At 41.4% G+C, this 21,691-nt stretch overlaps 2 protein-coding genes across 8 annotated transcripts in view; both read left to right on the top strand.

Annotated features, from left to right (window-relative positions):
- EDARADD (EDAR associated death domain) overlaps nt 1-3,906 on the top strand; it is an 18,249-nt gene extending 14,343 nt beyond the window's left edge. The window contains exon 6 of the mRNA NM_001012405.3: nt 805-3,906. Coding sequence (NP_001012405.3) covers nt 805-1,181 — 377 coding nt within the window. The 3' untranslated portion in view covers nt 1,182-3,906. The remainder of the gene's footprint in view (nt 1-804) is intronic.
- On the top strand, nt 1,334-21,691 carry LGALS8 (galectin 8). 7 transcript variants are annotated; one of them, XM_046939006.1, is made up of 11 exons: nt 1,334-4,189; nt 6,048-6,170; nt 11,038-11,174; nt 13,455-13,543; nt 13,914-14,124; nt 14,743-14,859; nt 16,789-16,845; nt 16,925-16,951; nt 17,891-17,979; nt 19,844-20,009; nt 20,426-21,691. In XM_046939006.1, exons 3-11 carry the CDS (start codon nt 11,133-11,135, stop codon nt 20,573-20,575), a joined length of 948 nt encoding a protein of 315 aa, XP_046794962.1. In that variant the 5' UTR covers nt 1,334-4,189; nt 6,048-6,170; nt 11,038-11,132; the 3' UTR covers nt 20,576-21,691.

Raw genomic sequence — 21,691 nt, 5'->3', positions numbered from 1 at the left:
TGTTTATAAATATGTTTTTTACAGGTTGGTAACATGTAATATATAATATACAGATCTGACAGGACTGCATTGTTCTCAATGCTAGGCAGATACTGTTGTGTGTGGGAGACCTCTAAATGGCAGTTTTTCATTTGATGCAGATTTTGGAACATATCACCACCTACTTCCAGCATCTTGGTATTCTTATTTTTCTCACACGTGGAGGAGTATACACTCTATTTCTTTCTGTAATGTACGTTTAAAATAGGCTTGCTTAGTAGAACAGAGACAGCTTTATTATAAGAGCTCTTACCAAACAAAGGAACGTATTTCCATCTTGTCACGGTCTCCTGGTACAAATACTTAATGGTGTTATGAAAGCAGCAGCTCAGAAGTGCAAAACTTTTTTCTTTCGTCCTGCATCATATCTACACAAGTGATGTTAGATATAGATACCATGTATACTGATAGTGATGTGTGTGGGGGTCATGACAGACTGAAGGATGTAATGTAGCTAGCAAAAAAAAGAAGAGGGAATATCCACGTTTAAATGAATTGCACTGTTTATAGAAAAGGGTGAGATACGACACTTTCAGAAGTACTGTCCTTTGGATTTATTACCCATGGTAGCCAAAAAAACATGTTAGGAAGTTAATTTCATGAGTACTTCATGAGGAAAGGCAGCTGCATGCCAGCATTCTGACTTCTTCAGAAATGATTCACAGGAACATAATACTCTTCAAACTTTTGTGCTTTTAAATTTGTTCCAAGTAAAACCACAGCAGTAAATCCTAACTTCTCTCCATATAATGGTTTTAACTACAGATCTCAAGAAAACTTGCAAAGAAAATACCACCTGCTCCTTGTGCTTATTCCGTGCACCGACCATCAGTGACATGCTCGATGACGAGGACTTGTTGTACACAGTGAGGCTAAAGCTGGATCCCTGCCACCCAACAGTGAAAAACTGGAGGAATTTAGCAAGCAAGTGGGGGATGACTTACGATGAATTGTGTTTTCTTGAACAGAAGCCCCAGAGTCCCACCTTGGAGTTTTTGCTACGGAATAGTGACAGGACTGTGGAGCAGCTGATTGAGCTCTGCAAATTTTATAAGAGAATTGATGTTGTGAAAGTGCTACTGAAGTGGGTGGAGGAGGAATGGCCCAAGAGAGGAAACAGAAGTTACCAGAACGACTTGTAGGTCAGAGAAAGTGGTTAGTTTCTGCTTGTTAAATGTTGGGACTAGCTGCAACTAGTAGATGGAAAGTTTCTCTTGTGACAGAGAAACAGTCTGTACTGGCAGTCTGTATACTGTGTAAGCTTTTGTACTGTATACACATATATATGGTCTGTGCCCTCAGGGTTGTAAAGATAACCTTTCAAAAGTGGATAGAATAATGCAGGTTGTGTTTTTGAGTCTACAAACACCTTTATTTTCTTTGCTGCTGTTTGTAGGCTTCCTAAACAGAAGAAGAATGAAAAAGCCAGACCAGTGGTATAATTGCAACAGTTGTGAGCCATGTCAGTCAGTTGTGTGTTGTCGCTGCTGGGAAAGCTGCACTTAGAAGGCAAGTCTCTTAGCTTTTCTGACAGCCTTTCCACAGTTTTTGTGTTCTGCCTGCTAGAAGACAAGAGGATAATTCTTTTTCTTTCTAATTTTTAAGCTTTATGACACTGTATTTGGCACAGACACAACGTGATTGCCCAAGCAGCAGTTTGGATTTGCATGTTTGAATTAATTGAATGTTTGAACATCACATTCATGCAAAATTAAGTTCTGAGTCTCTTTTTATGAACAGGACTAAATGTGAAAATAATTGCATGTTTCTATGTCATAGGGCTTACATTTCCTATGAAGAAATCATCCAATTCAGAGATACTTTCCAGCCCATAAATCCCCTTCCCCCAAACGGACACAGAAAAGCCCACCACAGTTAACATGCTTCATAGTTAAAACTAGTTTCCATAGTCTTGAATAAACTGTTCACTCTGAGTGTTCTTTGATGTTTTGCTCAAATGCCTCTCATTTTGTAGTGTGAGGTCACAATGAACATCTCACTCACAATGTATCCTTAGTACCAAGTATAACTTCCTTGTTCATAAGCGGTCTTCTTCACAGCCTTCCTGTTGTCTGACCTGATTTCTGTCCTGTACCAAAGCGGTTGAACGCTTGCATGAAAGTAGCACAAGCTTATGTATTGATTAAAGCCACTGTAATAGGAAATCCACAGGTTGATTTGCCTACAGGTCTAAGTGGATGGTGATTAAAGCACTTCTGTTGGTTTAGACTGATATATCAAAGGCTGTTGATATACTGAATTACACTGTTTACATTGAAGATATGTCTAGAATTTTTTACCATTCTTTGGTATTCTAATAGTTTAAAAAAAAACTGAAAAATCAGTTGTATAATAGGCTGTATAAGGTACTTATTGTTGTAATGGCACATACACACACCAATGCTGTGACTTAAAAATATTTCTAGTTGTCACCCTTACTAAAACATCTCAGATGATACTAATATGTACGTAGATGTATATAATGTAGCAGTGGTGAACAGCATGTTAAGATGTAGGGTATGAAGGGTATGGACTGATGTACTGTTCACTTCGCTCAAGTAGGAATGACTAATTAAGAATTAATGGCACAGCTGAGGAAAGTCTGTCAGGTTGCATTCCAAGTTTCTTAATGTAAGAGAATGAAAAGGGACATCTAGTAGTAACATAGGTACTGGCACAAATGGTTACTGAGGAGTTAAATATAAAGACTGTAACTTCTTTGATTTCAAGCACTAGTTCTGGGGATGATCTAAATTAGCTTTACTGCAGTGTCCTCAAGAAACTGAAGATCTAGTTTCAAGGTAAAAAGAGTGACCTACAGTTGATGTTTGAATTTTTATTTTTTTAAAGCTTGTGGAAGGACTGGAGTTTTGACAACTGTGTGTATATATAATTTTTCATTGTTCCCTCAGAAAAGCTGCTACTCTTCAGAACAGTATGTCTTCTAGCCATATTTTTAAGTGGAAGATATATTGCTCTGTCTCGCAGGGGTTGCAGTTCGAACGCTTCACTTCTGTCGTCTTCAGATGGAGTCTTCTGATAGATGTGTGAACTCTTGCAGCTCATCTTCTGTCTTTAGTTAGGGGTTCTGGAATCAGCTTTGAGGATTGCTGCTGTGGCTAGGCTCTCTGCTAGATACAGAGGCATCCACTGTGTACATGCAAATTGCCCATATGCAGCTTGTCCAACATAATCCCCATACCTTAGGCCCACCACATGCATGATTTATGATCCTGTGTCTGTGTCTTAAGTTGTTCTTATAAGTGATGAGGGCTGGCATGTCTACCCACAGCTTTTCTCTCCTGTGACCTAGTACAGTTATATACGTGTGGTAGTACAGTATGCTTTGCTGTGGATGCAGTCCATTAAGGAATCTAGCTGGAGCCCTTGTATGATGGCTCACAAATGGGAACACACATTGATGTAGTATCATTTCTGAATCAGCAAGTCCAACTGAAATCTTCTTCTCTTCCTGTTTTCTGGCTATAATTAGTAAGCTTCTGAACAAATGCTGTTGTGTAGTGGAAGCTAGTTCTGATCCCCTGAAACTCTTGAAAAATCAATGTGAGCTGCAAGGATTCATACTGGAAAATAAAGCTGCTTTTGAGAGTTTATATGTGGGTTCTGTGTGAATTCCACACTGAAGGCTGAAAGTGTTAGCCTTAAACTTCATCACACACTGGATAACTCATTTGTATACTTGAAATATTTTTTCATCTTTGTATGGCATGAATTGAGGTGTACGCAGTTTTTTTAGTTTTGTATCTATTTGCAAGACACTGGTCTGAGTGTTCACTTTAAGCATTCTTATACCTTCTGTTATAATGTATACTATATTTAGAAAAAATACAGTTTATCAGTTTTTGATTTTATTGTATTTGTTTTTATTTCTTACAGCTGGGAAAACAGCTGTTTTCCTTCTCATCAGTCACCTTGGAACTACTGAACTATCAATTAGTAGTGCTAAGTAAAAGCATTGCGTATGCAAAATCGATAGCTTTTTAGAGCACTTATGTTTGCAGCAGATACTGCCATTGAAGAAAGGAAGATAGACTTTTCATAAAGGAAAGAGAAAAAGAGTAAATTGTGATAAGATGATGAACAAGGCTGCTTATCTAGAAGACTTGCAGTGGTTACTAACTAAAGAGAGGTACGAAGCCTACACTGGGTATACTCTTCCTGAATTAATAATTAAACTGATAACAAAGGCTGAAGAATTACATCTACACTGTAAAGGTTCTGCTAGACTCTCCATTTTATTCCATTATATCTTCCTCTTATTGCCACACTAGACCCACTCTCCCTTCATATCCTGGTTTTTTTTTTTGGCTGCCACCTATACCTGCAGGATGTATGGCGTATATATATGGCCTTTCCCACCCACTTTTGGTTCAGGAAGATGTCCAAACTTTTGTATTCTATTCATTCCTACAGCATTAACTGACAGTATGCACACTAACTGTTCTTCAACAGCAAAGATACAGTGCTCCAGGGACCTTTAGTTTTCCTTTGAGGCCAGCTGCAGGGCATCACCAAAAAATGAGTGACAGAATCCAGTTGCCTCATTCACTACGTGCACTTCCCTGTGATCTTTGGAGAAGAGTGCAAAATGAGGTTTTGAGCTGTCCTTTGAAAGCCTACCGTAAAGAACAGGGTAGTCAGCATGGCCCCAGGTGCTTGCTTGGAAGCAGTTGTACAGAAATTCTCAAATTCTCTTCTTCCTGAAGCACTGTGGTATACTACAGAACTGCAACTTAAGTCTATGCAGTGCCTGATACAAGGGACTTCGTATTTTTCAGTCTCAAACTGACTGCCTCCCACAGTTCCGAGTCAAGCTGTGAGGAGGTGGAAAAAATGTAAATTCTGCCTTATGGTAGTGTAAATTATGGTAACTCAGTTGACATGTGGCCACACATAGCTGGAAATTATCAGGTACAGCAGAATTGTTTAAGCAAGGTCAAAGAAAGTGCATGGTGTTTATAATAACATAAAGATCAGTCTACTTATGTAGTTTTTGCGGCATATTATGTTCTCCTATCCATGAAGGAAAAGTTATTTGTTATTCATAATTAATTTTAGTGAGTCTTGTAAGTCTTAAGTTTTGGGTCAGTATTGGACAGTGGGTCAGAACACTATGAAATGAGGACTTGGGCTTGTTGCTGCTTGTGACAGAAGTACATTTCCTGGTCCCTCAGCTCAGGTACAGTCTGTTATAGCCTTGCCTGGCCACAGTCAGTTATAGCCTTAGCTGGGTGGGAAGAGTATGGATCTACTGTGGGAAGCTGAATATAAGGAGCAACGAGAATAATATATTTGGTAAGGTGGACTCCACTTTATAAGCATGTGTCTTGGCCAAAGGCATGGGACTGACTCCATCTTACAAAGAACTGATGCTGAGAGAGGCTGATAGACATGAAAAAAGCTCCCCTGTATCATCTATTGGTGGTGGGAAGGAAATCAAAGAGCCAGGTGGACTTGCTAGTTGGTTGGATCTCTGTATTTTACCTTTGTAAAACGATGATCCCTGATTTCAAAGGCATGTAATTGGGGTGAAAAATTTAGTTTCTTTCAGCTGCATCTTTCAACTTCTTGAGAAGAATGTAGTACTGCGTGAGATAGGTATAAAGGTGCTTCCTTTTTTTTTTTTGAAGAGTTTGTTTCAAAATTATGCAATACTTAGTTTGAGAATGCTTTTTGTCCTTTGCAAATAATCAAAGGTTCGTGTTTTTGATGACAGACACATTTACATAGCTATAAGATTCTTAACAGGAAGAGGGGGGATAAGAATGAGAAATGGGCACCTAAATCCTTACAGTAGCTGTGAGGTTTTTTTCTGTCATGTTTCATGCCCAGTATATGTGAGCATCTCCCTCCCCTCTCAAAATTCGGTTCATTCCCGATCCTGTGAATAGTTTATTAGATTTTGGTCTTGATCCTAATTCTCTGAAGCTGCAGAGTCCATCAGCTCAAAAGGTACATTTACAAATTGCTTCTTCTCTAATCATTAGAAAGTACCTACCATCTCGCGGTCAGAGGTGGTACTGCAGATCTCTCATTTCTCTGGAAAATGGAGCAATACGGTGGGAATGAGCACACTTGTAGCTGTGGAGACTCAGCGGGGAGATCCAAAGGTAACTGTCGTGAGGATGGTGGTGTGGCTGAGTGTGAAGGTGTAGTCCTGGGGGTCTTGGGTTTGATTATGCTCTGGTTTGGGGAACATAACAAAGGTTCTTTGCTTTGTACAGATGCATGCTCTTGTTTGTCACCTGCCTGGGGTAGTAACTGTGGCATTATGTTTTTGTAGACGTTGGTACAATCACCTGCTGGGTGGGCAGGCAGAACAGGCATAGGTACAGATTTGCTGTAGTATCTATTGCAGTGAGAAAGATGAAGATAGTATCCTGACTATGTATCAGAAGCTCACCTAAAAACTTGTTACTATGATACAGGTGGTGATTGTACCCAAAAATCCAGTTTAGCTGCTGACATTCTAGTCAGTGAGCACTATGTTTATCTGAGCTAAAAATTCATTGTCGCTATTAGACTGAATTGAATAGATCCAAAAGCTCTGTTCTAATTATTGGATTGTATTCTGATACTGCTGCTCAGGTGTGAAATCAGTCTCTTCTCCAAAGTGGAGAAGAAGAACACATTGCAAATGAAAGCTAAATACGTAGAAAGACTGAGTTTGTAGGGATGCTAGGGTCCTCCTTCAGATGGTAACTCTTGGCCAGGGACAGCTGTTAAATTTGCCTCAGCTGAAATCATCTTGAGAAAGTACCTCTGTTTCTCCAGCAAGCAAAAATCTGCTGGAATATGGGAAGACAGACTGTGCTAGCTGTGTGCTAGTAATGCAATGGCTGTGTGCTTGGGAATTCAGAGGAATTGTAGTTTTGAAGGCAAATGTTTGAATTAGGACTCCAACTGTGGATATAAGGGAAGATTTTGTGATTTGCCAGCACAACTGCCAGCAGTAAGTGGTGATAAAAGCAGCAATCAGAAGGAATCAACAGGGAGATGGCAGTCTATGAACTAGACAGCTGTGCTGCAGCACAAGGCTGCTCCAGCTGAAGCCCAAATGACTCACTGTCAAAGGCACATTAGCTTTGAGAGCTGAAAAAGGATTTTTCTGCAAATGCTATGAACTGCCTATGACTCAGCGTTCAAAGAAATGATCAGCGCGTTAATCAAACTGTTCTGCTTCAGTAGAGAACTGGTGCATACTTCAAATCAGTTTATTTCCCTTGGATCATTTCTTCTCAAAAGGAGAAGAACCCTGGGCCAGAAATGGGAGCAGAATTTTATTTTCTGTGGATCTCCTAGAAATACTTCAGCTTACTGCCCCTTTCCAGTATCGCTGTGTTTTCATTGCAACCCTCCAGTGTCTCCGCTGTCTCTGAGCTGAAATTTCAAACCTGTTTTGAGATTGCTTTAAAATACGGAGAAGTGAGGGTGTTTCCACAAACTTGTGTTAGTCTGGGTTGTCAAAACTTTGTAATCTTCAAACTTGAGTGTCTTGGAACAATAGCCTCGAAGGGAAGCTCAGTGGTAGTTTAGGCTCTGGGACTTCATTATTCTTTAGCTGCACTGGAGTTACATTGAACATAGGGCAACAAAGCTGGTGAGGGGTCTGGAGTACAGACCTTATGAAGAGCGGCTGAAGGAGCTGGGATTGTTCAGTCTGGAGAAGAGGAGGCTCAGGGGAGACCTTATTGCTCTCTATAACTACCTGAAGGGAGGCTATAGTGAGCTGGGGGTCAGCCTCTTCTCTCGGGTGACTAGTGATAGGACTAGAGGGAATGGCTTCAAGCTGTACCAGGGAAGATTCAGGCTGGACGTTAGGAAATACTGCTTCTCTGAAAGGGTGGTCAGGCACTGGAATGGGCTGCCCAGAGAGGTGGTGGAGTCACCGACCCTGGTGGTGTTCAAAGAGCGTTTGGATGTTGTGTTGAGGGACATGGTTTAGCGGGAACCATTGGTGAAGGGCGAATGGTTGGACTGGATGATCCTGTGGGTCTTTTCCAACCTTAGTGATTCTATGATAAATACAGGTCTATGATTTCATAGCAGCTTTCTGCTACTATTGAATTACAGACAGCAGTTCTTCTCCCGAAGCCCTCTGTGATCCTGTATGAGGCATCTTTCCCCAAGCAGTTGGCTTTGCTGCTCTTTCATTTTGGTTATCTGTGGTTCTGCTCAGAAGAAATGTCCTTGTCATACCTTCCTGTGATTGAATCCTTTGATGCAGGTGAACGGATGTATGCTTGAAGTAGCTATCCTACAGCTATTACATATGGTGAGCAATGTATTTTCTGCTTCTCTCCTGACATGCTGGTTAAATGTGGAATAGGGGAAATTTTGCTGTTATTGCTTGCTGTGGCACATGCACGTTGTGTGGGGCACGCGGCAGTGCTCAGAGAGAACGGGAAAGGAGGGATATGATGATGGTGAAGGCTTTGGAGGGCAAGAGGTGTGAGGAGCGGCTGAGGCCCCTGGGTGTGCTCAGCCCAGAGCGGAGGAGCTGAGGGGAGGCCTCACGGCGGCTGCAGCTCCTCACAGGGAGCGGAGGGGCAGCGCTGAGCTCTGCTCTGTGTGACAGCGACAGGGCCCGAGGGAACGGCATGGAGCTGTGTCAGGGGAGGGGCAGTGGGGGTCGGGGACAGGGTCTGCACCAGAGGGAGGTGGGCACGGCCCCGAGTGCTGGAGTTCAGGGAGCGTTTGGGCATCGTTCTCAGACATAGGATTTTGGTGGTGCTGTGTGGTGCCGGGATTTACCCTCAACGATCCCTTTCATTCCCCTTCAACCCGGGCTAGTCCCTAACTGCCCGCCAGCACCCGCGACACTCCACACCCCACCTCTCAGCGTCCCCGCCGGCCGCACCGGCGCGGTGACGTCACGGGCGGACGTTGGTAGCAGCCGGAGGGCGGCTCGCAGCTGTGGCGATGACGCGTCGGGGCGGGGCGATGTCTGCGCGGGGCGGGCTGGGCCGCGCGGTGTCGAGAGGCGACCGGGGCTGAGGTGAGTGTCGGGCGGCCCGGGGCGAGTAAAAGTAGCGATAAAGCCTGCGTCTGTCCGTGTGTGGGGGCAGTGGGGAGAGCGGCCGAGGTTTAAGGCTTCCACTAGCGATGAAGCCGGTCCCGGTTGCTCCGTGGCTGTGGTGTCGATGGCATGTTGTCGTGCCGGGTTTATAGCTGGCCGGGGATGGTGGCGCTGGCTGGAGTACCTTGCTTTTTTGTTTCCTTTTCTTTTTTTTTTCTTTTTTTCTTTTTTTTTCTCTCTTCAGAAGTCCCATGTGCCCCAGTACAACATCGGCTTTAGTTACCGCCCCGAGCCTGGCTTGTCCTGAAAGACGTTTTCTGTGTGCCATAAAGTGCCGGTGCAGTAGCCATTGGCCTTTCTGTCTCCTTGTTTTTCACTGAGCAGTCTATGAGATAACAGCCAAGCATACATATCTACATCAATTCTAGACATAGAGACGGGTAACCTTGTCTTAGTGTTGAAGGCTTAGAATTTGCCGTTGCATTTCCAGGCAGCTGTTCTGTGATGGAAGATTATGCAGGGCCTGGCAGTTCTGTGCCCATTGCCTGTTTAGCTAAATGGAGCCTGACTTGCAGCTTACCCTCCTTGCTGTCACCTTTCCCATAAAACAACCAAACAAGTTGCTTGGCTGTATTGCCACCTAGTGTGCCAGGATCGGCATCTTTAAGAGTTCAGCTGTATGGCATTAAATTGTGGCTGTGGTTCTGTTCTCTCATTCTGGGAGATCTATGTGCATGCCAAAGAAAGCACGGTGAGCAGGCTGTTGTGCGCTAGGCTTTGGATCTAGAGTTGTTTCTTTGGTTTGCTATTGGGCTTGCCAGTGTTATACTCAGAATTACTTCTTGGGTTGCCTTGAGTTCCTTATTTAAAAAATGAAAATAATGGGATTTTCCTGCTTTATCACATTCCTGTTGTGAATCTGTAGTAATATCCCCTGAGAAGATCAAAGGGGCAAAACAGGTGCACAGCGTAGGCCAGACATACAACACCCATGTTCCCTAAAATGTATTCCAGACACCGGTCCTGAGTAGGAGAGATAATGCTCTTCTGGCCCAAATTTCCCCCAAGACAAGCCAGATGTTGCAATGGGTCACACCACTGATGAGTCATTGCAGAGGGTCACAGACTATTTCTTTATTTAGTGCCTAGCAGCTTCACACAATATAACTTCTTCCTTTGTCTTTTTCTCTGCCTGCCGCTCTTCACCGCAGTTTGTTTCTTAACTTATGGTGTTTCTCCAGAATGTGTATGAAAGAACAACTTAGCAGTTTGGAGGTTGGCTTTATGAGCTTTGGTCACTTTCTTAGAAGGTATGCTAAAGAAATGACGATGTGGCTGGATATTGTCGCAAACTGTGTTTTCTTATTAGTTCTTTATATTTAATGCAGGTTTGGTAGAGTTCTGTAGTTCTTTGTGGAGTTGAGGAATTGCATGTGTTGGGGGTAGAAATGCCCTTTGCTTCCTGCTGTGTCTTTGGCCAGTATCCCTTAGCTTCATGTAAGATAAAGCTGAAAAAAAAGGTTCAGCTCCTAGCACTTATTGCCAGGTTATGCAATGGTAACAGCACTGAAAGTGAAACAAAAATGGCTATTTATTTTGCAAAAACACATTTGTATTGTGGATCTTTTCCTAGGGTACAGGTAGGGGTCAGCTCCAAATGGAGAGTAGTTATCCCCCCTAGCTGAGGGTTATCTGTGTTGCCCTGTGCAATAGTGATTTTTATACAGGCTTCTGTCTCAGTATACATAATCTCAGGAAGCAGCTGGTAAAACTGTGTACCTGTGTGCACTATCCCTTGCTAGGATGGCATGTTACTTCTTCAACCAAGCCTTTAGCTTTGATGTTTCAAAACTTGATCAAATTTCTTGGAAAGATATTTAAAATTATACTTAGGAGAGTTTAACTTCATGTAGTGCTACTTTTGTTTTTTTCTGATTAAAACTTTTGGCTTTTCAAAGGGATCCACACTTTGGTGCAGCCATATCAGTGAACCTCTGAATACGCTCTGAGAGTGGTCACACAGGACTGACAGACTTGAACTGGAGGAGAGAAGATGATGTCCTTGGATGGACCGCAGAAGAAAATCAGTAACCCGGTAACTCTTATGTCAACAACTCCTCCCCCAGGAAATGGAACTTTGCTCTTTATTGTCACCATTTAGCAGAGCATTCCTATGGTTGAGAGCGTTACTGAGAGCTCTTGATGTTGCTTGGGTGTTTGAGGAAGAGCCTAATAGGCGGCTCTAGTATTTCTCTACTTGTGCTCTGCAGCAATGGCCTTGCACTGGTATGAGGAATGGGCTGGAGCTGCACTTCTCATTGTCTTTTTAAAAACAGTTCTTTTCAGCCTTTGGGAGACATATTTGTCATAGTTCTGGCACAGAATGTTAAAAAAAAAACACTAGGTCTATATAGAATCTCAGTGGAATGTGCAGTGCCGCGTACCTGTACAGGACTTCCTTATCTCTTGTAGTTTTGCACTGATACAGTTCAGTGCCCTCATGTGCATCTGATTGTTCAGTTCCGCTGCTTGTTCATTGCTTGTGAAGTGAATAGAGTAATGGATGAGGGGGAAATAGCTTGGGCTTTCTTCACAAGACTCCATCTGGGAGAAGGAGGGCTGTGTGGAGATGGAACTAGAGCTGGAAGGACTGAATTGCAAAAGGGAGGGAAGATGGGGGTTTTGGAATCTGATTTTGGTGGAGGAGGAGGAGAGGAGGTATGAAGAGGAGGATTAGTAAATGTACAGGTGAAGTTCTCTGTGTAAGGAGAAGAGGAAGAGTTCAGCAAAACTGGATGGCTGTAAGGGGAATGATGAGTATGGTGGGTGACAAGACCAAGCCGGAGAACATAAGGGGTTAAAACTGGGGCTTAGGCATCAAAAGCCTAGGGAGGGAATAAGAGCAATTATTTGGGATTGGAAAATAGAGACAGAGGTGTGAAAGGTTGTTCCAATAAACTCAGCCTCCAGACAAAGTCTGCAAATTGATCTTTGAGGCCTTTCAAACTGAGTTAGTGATGGCTACTTGGCTTCATGGGAAACTTCTGGAGGTTTGTAAGAGAGCTGGGATAAAGAAAAATCAAGTAGTGTCACAAGCGTTATTCTTAATGGATGATTTAAAATTAGCACAGCTCTTGAGACGTGAGGAAATGACAGCCACGTTCTGTAATGATGGCATCTCGTTAAGTCTGTAGTATTACGCCCAGGAAATGCTCTATTATGGCCATGCAGATTCTGTGTCTGAGCTTCTGGACAAAAGATGGCCAACCTTCTTTCCTATTAGATGTATCATTCTGAATGTAAGAAAGAGTTTTCTTGCTACAGTGTCTCTTCCAAGTATAAATGACTTTAACCCGCTGGAGTATTCAAATCCCAGCATCCCTGTGCTGCGTCTGCATGTTTCTTATTGGCTCGTCTTTGGAGACTGAAGCAGTAACTTATACCCTGCTGTGATTCTCAAAGCTACTGCCCCCTCAGGAGCAAGCAGTGTCTTTAAACTGCATTATGCACAGAAAATACGCAGGATGTATTTTTTCTTATTTGTTATTATTTGGATAAAATTGAGCATCTTTTGTATTGCTTGTAGACTGTGGAACTAAACTACTACACTACTGCTAGCAAGCAAATGGATTCAATCAGTCTATTTGTTATTTCACTTGTACTACTTAATTTTATGCTCTCGTCCTCCTCTACTGCAACTGGTTAAGCCAGTAAAATCCACAAGACTTTAAACAATTTGGTCAGTTGCGAGCTTATGATACTTGTGAAGCAAGTCTGTGTTATCTCTAATGTAGACGATGACTGCAAAGAGAGGTTTTGTGCAACATGTGGGTAGCTGAGAAGGGAAGGAGAGAGAGAAGATGGAAATGAACAATGCTCTGGATTTAGGAGACTTTTTGCTGTCATTTCCACTCTGTTCTCTGCCAGAGTTGCTTCTTTTCCAATCACTGTTTTCAAAAAAGAACAAGCAAAAAGGCAGCAGCTGTAGTCTGGTGTTAAGAAACTTGTGCTGCAACCAGCAAAGGACAATAGTTAGTCCTTGACAATGACCTAATTTGAAGTGGAATTCTTTATGAAGAGTGGGGCAGTAAAACATTGCTATTATTCTTTTGAGAGCTAGGTGTGAAGGCTGTAAACGTTTAGCTTTAATCTTATCTGAGAAGGCTGATGTTCAGTGATGAAAATCTTGTTTTTCTTTTTGTTCATGGCAGATATTTAATGCTTTACTAGTGTTTCATTTAAATGGAATACTGGTTGTCTTTCTTTTAATGTGCTAGAGCACCACTTAACTAAGTATTAAAAATATTGTTTAAAAACTATATATTTTGCCTCCATCGCAAGCTGTATTTCTGTCTTTTTTCCTCCCTTCTTCTAGATCATTCCCTATGTTGGGACGATTCTTGGTGGCCTTGTTCCTGGAGAGCTGATTGTGTTACATGGGAGCGTTCCTGATGATGCAGACAGGTAGCAACCACAGTGTCACTTTGTGAATTATCATCAGGTGAACAAACCTGTAATGAATAAAATGCTTCCAGGTGTCCTGTGTTAGGATGGCAGACAAAGACTTCATCCTTAGATGAAGTGAAAGCGTCACAGAGAATACAAGCTTAAGTGATTTATGAAAGTTTTGTGATGAAAATTGGAGGATAAATGGATTTTTGCTTTCCATTGATCCTCTCTTCTCTGGTTTTACTTTGTCTGCTTTGGCATTATTTCTCTGTCATGTCATTCCATGTGGCATGTGTATACTTAACTGAAGAGGTTATCATTTGAACTTGTGTGTGATTTCTTGACAGGATGAACTAAACATGGTTTGTCTTATTTTTATGGTTAGGTTCCAGGTGGATTTACAGTGTGGCAGTAGCATAAAGCCTCGAGCTGATGTGGCCTTTCATTTTAACCCCCGCTTCAAATGGTCTGGCTGTGTTGTTTGCAACACCTTGGAGAGGGAAAAATGGGGCTGGGAAGAAATCACTTATGAGATGCCTTTTCAAAAAGGAAGGCCATTTGAGATTGTCATCATGATTTTAAAGGATAAATTCCAGGTGAGTATGGGTTCAATTCTTGTTCCAGTTGTCAGGTCAATAAAAGAGAGGTATTTAACATACATACAATGTAATTGGAAGCCTTGGTTTCTTTGTTACCTAGGTATGGTTTAATTATAGGAAAGTTTAGGAGTTTTTCTTTAAAGAGATGCTAGAGAAATCACACCTTATTTTGCCTGGTTCCCTTCAAAGTTGCATGAGTAGGCAGCTAACTTTCTGCCATGACTACTGATTTTTCCACTGTTCTGTTCTCATCTGCAAAGGACAGATCGTACAGTAAACCTATTTTGTGAGTAGCATAGGACAATCCTCTTGGTAGAAATGTGTGGTGCATTTTCTTGCTCTGTTAGACTGCTAGCAGAGCAATTAGGTTGGTAAAACCACATTCATAAATAATCAAGGGATAAAAACTGAAGGTGTGAAATGTGAATAAATCAAATATCCCTCACAGTAATGGAAAGAGAGACTGAATTGTGGATGAGCTGAACTCAGTTGCTTTGAAGTTTCCAGGACACTTTCTGCTTCTGTACCGAAGCACTGAAAACAGTTACATGCATATAATATGATGCACAGACTGTTTTATGTAATTTTTCCTATTTTTTTTCCCCATCTCTTTAGGTGTCTGTAAACAAGAAACACTTGCTGCTCTACAATCACAGAATTAGCCTTGAAAGGATAGATACTCTTGGAATATATGGCAAAGTGCAGATCAAAAGTATAGAGTTTGTTTCTAATGTAAGTTTTATAGACAACTGACTCTTAAGATTCCTTTTCTCTGTCTTGCTAAACTTCAGAGTAGGATTTATGGTGAAAAGATAATAAAAAAGCAGCTACTTAATCTAACTTCAGTAATAAGGGTGTTCCCCCTGCCCCTTCCTCTCAACTGCTAGCTCTATTGGAGAAAGTATACCGACAGAGAGGATGTGCAGAAAGAGTGATCCTTTGATCTGGAAGGGTGAGAGAGCAGAAAGGGGAGGTTGTAAATACCAGGGAGGTAAAGAAGACAAATGCCTTGTCCCTCCTCCTTCCTTCTTGCTGCTCGTTGAGGCAGCCTATATTTTGGTGCAGTATGCTTGGTCTGTTCTGCTCTGCCCTCCCTGCATTGTGGGCAAAGCTTGAGTCTCCTGCTGCCAAACACCAGGTCTATTTCAGGTCATCAGACTAATAATGTTCTCTAAAGTAAAGTGAAGATTTGGGCCTGGCCAAAACAGAGCCTGAGCTTTAAAGATAAGTCTTCTCACTGATCATTTGTGAAGCATATGTACACACTTTGAGCCCTGCCACTTGGCCTTGGGTATGTTGCTGGAGAAACGATGCATCAAAGCTGAGTCCCAGTTTTGGAGGGCCAGTTCTAAGAAGAGCCTGGGGACAAGCAGGTGCAGTACGTTGGTTTCTGTCCTAAGCACAAAACAAAGACAGTTGCTTTAGTCTGTGGCTACTGATTCCATATCATTTGAGGAAGGGAAAGGGAAGGGGGGGGGCAAGGATGATTGTTTCCTTTCTGTCTTTGCTTCTAGTGCATGCTTTTCTGAGGAGATAGACCCAATAGATCCAGTAAACTGGATACAATATGCTATGGATAGGCTGGAACCTTATCCGTGCATGGCTATTTTGTTTATATGATACACAGTGGGAAGGGACAGGGATGTGGAAAGCTGACAGGAATCCCAAGCACACTCCCACCCCTCCACTCCCCATGCCATCTGTCCATGTATCTGCCCTGCTGATACTCCTACACCAGCCTGGAAAGCTGAGTAGGTATCCTAGGTGCTAATGGGTTAGGAGTGCTCTGACTGTTAAATAAGGAATCAAACTGTAAAGAGGTAGTCTTTTGTTGTGGTTTAACCCAGCAAGCAGCTAAACACCACACAGTCATTTGCTTGCCCCCTTGTCCCTCAATGGGGTAGAAGAGAGAACTGAAAAAAGTAAAACCAACCAACCAAAAAACTAAGTAGAACTCTGGTTGAGATAAAACCTGTTTACTAAGACAGAACAGGAAGAGGAAAAAAAAATATAATAGTAATGCTATATATTTTATACAAAACAAGGTTCAGAAGCAATTGCTCACCAACCATCCACCAATGACCCTAGCCATACCCTATTCAGCTGCTGCCTGTCCAGTCAACTCCTCATTCATTTTGTAAGTTTTTTTGTTCGGCTGGTTTTGCTTTTTTTTTTTTTTCATGATATGATATGGTATGGGATGTCTCTTTAGCCAGTTTAGGTCAGCTGTCTCAGTTCTGTCACCTCTCAGCTCCTTGTGCCCTTCTAGACCCTCACTGGTTGGGCAGTAGGAGAAGCTGAGAAACTGAAACGTCCTTGGCTCTGTGCAGCATTGCTCAGCAAAAAGAAACATTGGTGTGTTATCAACACTGTTTTTCTCCTAAAGCCAAAATGTAGCATCTTACTATGAAAGAAAAATGAGCTCTGCCCAGCTGAAACCAGGACATGTTTGAAAATCTTCATTTGGCTTCAGCAATTGATTTTCAAGACTTCCTTTTTAAGGGAGTGTTTACGGGGGTTTGGCAGTCTTTTTCTGTTCCATAACCTCTAATGCTACATTAACAATTCAACCTTCAAAGCAACACAGAGCCATTATGTTTCTAAAACACCTTTATGTTCTATAGTATTAGCAATGATATGTAAATATCTCTCTTTCTGCAGTCTGTACAAGGCGCTCAGCCATCATCTGTAGGAGTAACAAAGATAAACACAGAAAATGTACGTATGTTGTTAAAAGGCTGAATGAGTCTCCCTATTGTATGATAAGCTTCTTAATGTTGTTTGTTTTCTTTTGTAGGGAGAAATGCCAGATGGTTTACAATTTGTAAGTATCTCATGTAGACTTAGGCATGTGAAAAGTAAAAAACAAACAAAACCCTTAATTGTTCAAGAAAAAAAAAAGAAAACAAGCACAGAACAAGGGAATTGAGAACCATCAGGGAAATGATCATCAGTGAAATTTAGAGAGAGCAATCTGCTTTGTTGGTACTAGTAAATGTGAAGCTATTTAGTAAACCATACAGAAAACCCAAAGGATAAACATGGTATCCATAGCCCTAAATAGAGGAATAAACAGTAGAGTGCCTTAAAAGGAAGGACCAGGTCTTATTGAAACCTTTGTTCAAATAAGCATGCTTAGTTTTCTTCACATCAGGGATTATTTGCAGAACAAACTTGTGTTTAAGAAAATTCTGCAGTCCTATTAAGCCAGATGAATTTATGTTAATATGTGTATCTCAGGACTTCTCTGGCTACATATCCCTCCTAGTGGCTGATCGGTGCTTACCCTGGATATGCCTCAGGTGGTTGGATGCAAGCATTGCAGCCTAGGGTTGGTTCTAACTAGCACTCAGCTGGCAAGGAGCATAGGCAGAGTGAGTGCTCATCTTATTGAAAAAAAAAAAAAAAAAGTACAGGAAAATAGTATCCAGGCTGCAGTAAAGACCACGCTCAAATTGAAAAGGAACTGGAAGCCAGCAATAGATAGAAATAGAATTATGGAGAAAGTGGACTTGCAGGGAGTGCTTTAGTTGCTTTGCCAGTTAACAGGAGAAAAAAAAAAAGTAAGCGTTGCTTTGTTTGCCTTTGTGTAACTTCTTCACTGTAGCGTTAATATCCCAGAATGTATCAATGGGAGTAACTTTAACTGTTAGTGCAGATGTGAAACTGTAGACCTGACTTCTTCCTGCTGCAGTAAAGCTCAGCTTGTATCTTGAAAAAATGTAAGTCATGGTCATATTTTTCACTGGTGCTGTACTTCCAGGGAGTTCCTTATGTTGGGAAACTTGTTTCTGCACTTCACCCAGGATGCACAGTTGCTATTAAAGGAGAAGTGAATAAAAACCCAAAGAGGTAAATCTTAGTGATTTTTCTGCTGTTAACTGACTTGCTCTTGAGAAGGAATAAGCTTTTCTATTGCCTTGGTATATCCTTACTGACTTGCGATTTTGCATCTGGAATCATTTGAAACTACAATGCAGTTTTCTCAGGAACCTGCAGGATGCTGCTTTAGAAAAGACTTAAAGAACAGCTCCATTGAGAAAAGTGAAGGTAAAATCCGATTGTCTTACCTGCTAAACCTGCATCATTTGTGAGGTTGTGTGTCTGTTCTGGATTTCCATTGTACGAGGCATGCTAGCACACATGCAATACAAAGACAGCTTTTATTCTTAAGAGATCTGAGAGTGAGGGAAGTGGCAAAATTGGACGGAAGAATGTGTGAGATGAGTTGCTAATGTGCTTAAATGCTGCACGTTACAAGATTTCTCTGAATACTTCAGTTGACTTTGGGGATGAGAGATGGAAGGTCCCTAGCTGATAACAGTTGATTATAAAAGCTGATAGGGAAGTATGAGCTATTATTTTGATAGCAAATCAGAAACAACAGATTGCAAAGATGTTATTTTCTCAATGTAATTTAAAGAAAGAAAAGGGAGCACAACGTGCTCAAAATGAAGTTGAGGAAATGTCTGTGGTTCAGCGTGCCCTTCACTTTAAGGGTAGTTTGGGCTCTGTATAAACATGCCTAAAAACGAAGCGTTAAATGCAACTGACAAGAAGCATGCTCTTTTGCTTTGTGTGTATGCATCCCACTTCTGCTTCCTCAGAACACCTTCCCTACAGCTGTATGGCCCTAACAGTTCACCTTATTACTGGGACGCAAGATCTAGAGATCTCATCTATAAAGACTGAATGGACTTGGAATTGGACAGGAGAATGGATACTGACATAACAGCATTTGTCCTTCTTTTGGCTTGAAAAGCTTATTAGCACATTTTAAATGCTGTCTTATATGTGTAAAGAGGCTGTTGGGTGTTGAAGTATTGTTGGGTTGTCTGCTCTTTGCATTTGTGCTTTGAATGTGTAGATTTTTATAGAATTTTTAAGTTATTTAATGCCTTTCACTCAAGTCACACAGCCATAGGTGTTGCTCTCTGTGAAAGAGAGGACTTCATAGCTCCAAAGTGTGGCAGTTGCTACATTTCATATCTATACTAAGTGGCTCAAGGCTTTCCAAAAGGAGGAAAACAGCCTGACTGCTGGAGTTAATTTAGTGAGAGGAATATTCTTCAAACACAGTGAGGTCATTGCAGCAGGTTGAAGCATTCCTTTGACAGTGGCTGCTTTTTCCCTCTGACCCCTCTTCTCCTGAGCTACTCTCACAGGAACCCTCTGCCGTGGAGATGATGTCAGATTGCAGGATGTTTGGTCAGCCTGGGTAGAGCTCCTCTGTCTACAGAGTAGTGCTCTGTATACACTCTTTCCCACTGATGTTGCACGTGCAGAGAGTCCTCAAACTTTTTCTTAGAGTCTAACCAGTTTGTTGGAAATGTAAACATGTCTCTAGGTAAAAGACAGCCTCCCTCTCTCCATTGCACAAGTATATGGAAAAGAGATAGTTGAGCAAGTAGCACGGTATGTTTCTGCCTATGCTGTAGGGACAGCACTTGGCTCAGAACCTCCTTGCCGAGAGATGAGCAGAAAGCTGTGAGCAATGAAACAGATATAGCAGAGTTATGGTCCTACATTTGCTTCTCCAGCAAAGGTTGTGCCAAAGACAATTGCATATTAATTGCCTGGTTGGTTCTTCAGATGGATCACAGCTCTGGCTTCAGAGCAGACCTGAGTATTGGCTAAGGGCTTGGTAAATAGTGTGGACTGCTTCATGTTTATTAACTGCTGGTCTAATAAACTCATTTTTAAAAATATCTTCCAGCTTTACAATAAACCTGAAATCAAGTGACTCAAAAGACATTGCATTACATCTGAATCCCCGACTGAAGAATAAAGTGTTTGTAAGAAATTCTTACCTTCATGACAGCTGGGGAGAAGAAGAAAAGGAAGTCACTGATTTCCCTTTCAGTCCAGGGATGTACTTTGAGGTAAGGTTAACTGAAATGCAGTGTCAGAGTTGTAATTCTGTCAAAAGAACAGTAGCATTGGTGCTTAAATGCCATGCTAATGCAGATTGGAATAATAAAACTGCCATTCTTGCATTTCAAATGCCTCAAGAATGTTAGGATTTAAGGGGATTGCGGGAAGCAAAGATTTGAGTTGATTTTAATGACAGCCATCTCCTCCTGTTTTCTTCTACGTAACTGCAAGAATTCAGTGTGTGCTCAGCACAAAGTTTTAATTGAATGTTGTTGATGTTTCACTTTTTTTAATGTTTCTTTTGCATGAAAGTAATGTATCAGAATTTGTATCAGAAGCAGGGCTTGCCCAAGTCCATGGTAGATTGTCAGGTTGTTTTTCATGTCTTAACTGTTTTTTTTTTTTTTTTTTTTTTTCCCTTCAGCTAATCATTTTCTGTGATGCCCACCAGTTCAAAGTTGCTGTTAATGGTGTTCACACCCTGGAGTACAAACATCGTTTTAAACAACTTGAAAAGATCAACCTACTGGAAGTCACGGGCGATGTTCAGTTATTAGATGTGAGGAGCTGGTAGTTCTTTCCAGTCAGTGCTAAATGAATTAAACCTATTCTTAGAACAGTTCTTCTGTCAAGTACAAACTGGTACCAACTCATGCTGAGCCTGCCTTTATCTATCCAGGCTTCTGTGTCAGTCTGAGTTAGGTGAGTACCAGAACTGCTGTGAGATTAAATCCTCCACTAGTTTCCAGTATCCTGGCAAGCTAAATGTCTGCTCAGATAAATCACCTGCATTACTGAACCTAGCAATATGAAAATGGTGCATCGTACTGTGTCTTAATAATTGTGCTCAGTATGATTAACTACTACTAGTCATTCCTTAACAGTGTACGTTCAAAAAGTGAGGTAGAAATTAGACTGAAATAGAATAGGAAGATATGTCTATCCTGAAAGGCTGATGGACCAATCATAAAGTAATTACAAAATATATTCTGCTTGATTTATACTAGTGATTATAACCTTTTTGCCATGACTGGTTTAAATGAAAAGCTGACTCATCAGTTCTCATGGAAGGCAAGGAGGAATGTGATCAACTTCTTAGCCTACTGCTGCAGTAGTATCTTCTCTGACTCTCCTAGGTATGTTATCTCCTGCTTTATAAGTAAGTGGCTTAAATCAAACATAGAGCAGCATTTCTAGCTTTCAGTTTTCCAAAGTGAAACAAATGAAAATGATTTAGTTGGTTCTGATGCATGGACTTTGGAATGCTTATTTGATCAGAAATGGCTCCCAGCTGTGCTGAGATTGCTCAGGGACTAAAGTTGATGTGTCTGTTTTTCATTTAAAAATGTATCCCTCTAGATACCCTGAGTTGAGACTCAGAGATTCTCATCAGTAGAACAGAGAACAAATCCTTTTGCAGTCTTGTATGAAAATGCTAATTAAAAAAAGCTCTTCCTACTCAATCAGTTTTCCTTACAACTCTCAGTCTTAATTTTTATATATGCTTATTTTTAAAAATAAGTAAGTTGCTGCTGGCTGTCAGTGCTTGCCTGAGGGTTGTTTCTATTTATTTTAATGGCTACTGAAGAAGTGGAAGTTTTGAGAATAAAATGTACCTGAAAAGCTGTTCAAGATAAACTACCAAGTTAAGTCTATAAAAAGCATAAATAAAAATAACATTTGTGAACTA

This window comes from Gallus gallus, chromosome 3, assembly GCF_016699485.2.
Source record: "Gallus gallus isolate bGalGal1 chromosome 3, bGalGal1.mat.broiler.GRCg7b, whole genome shotgun sequence".
Taxonomy (NCBI): Eukaryota; Metazoa; Chordata; class Aves; order Galliformes; family Phasianidae; genus Gallus; species Gallus gallus.
Note: the sequence above shows the minus strand (reverse complement) of the source record. Positions and strands in the feature narration are given on the sequence as shown.

Excerpts from the sequence above, each read along its gene's own strand:
- LGALS8 (XM_046939006.1), top strand. The coding sequence starts at position 11,133 with ATGATGTCCTTGGATGGACCGCAGAAGAAAATCAGTAACCCG. Across the intron at positions 13,544-13,913 it reads GTTCCTGATGATGCAGACAG|GTTCCAGGTGGATTTACAGT; the intron begins GTAGCAACCACA and ends TTTTATGGTTAG. Across the intron at positions 20,010-20,425 it reads GTCCAGGGATGTACTTTGAG|CTAATCATTTTCTGTGATGC; the intron begins GTAAGGTTAACT and ends TTTTCCCTTCAG.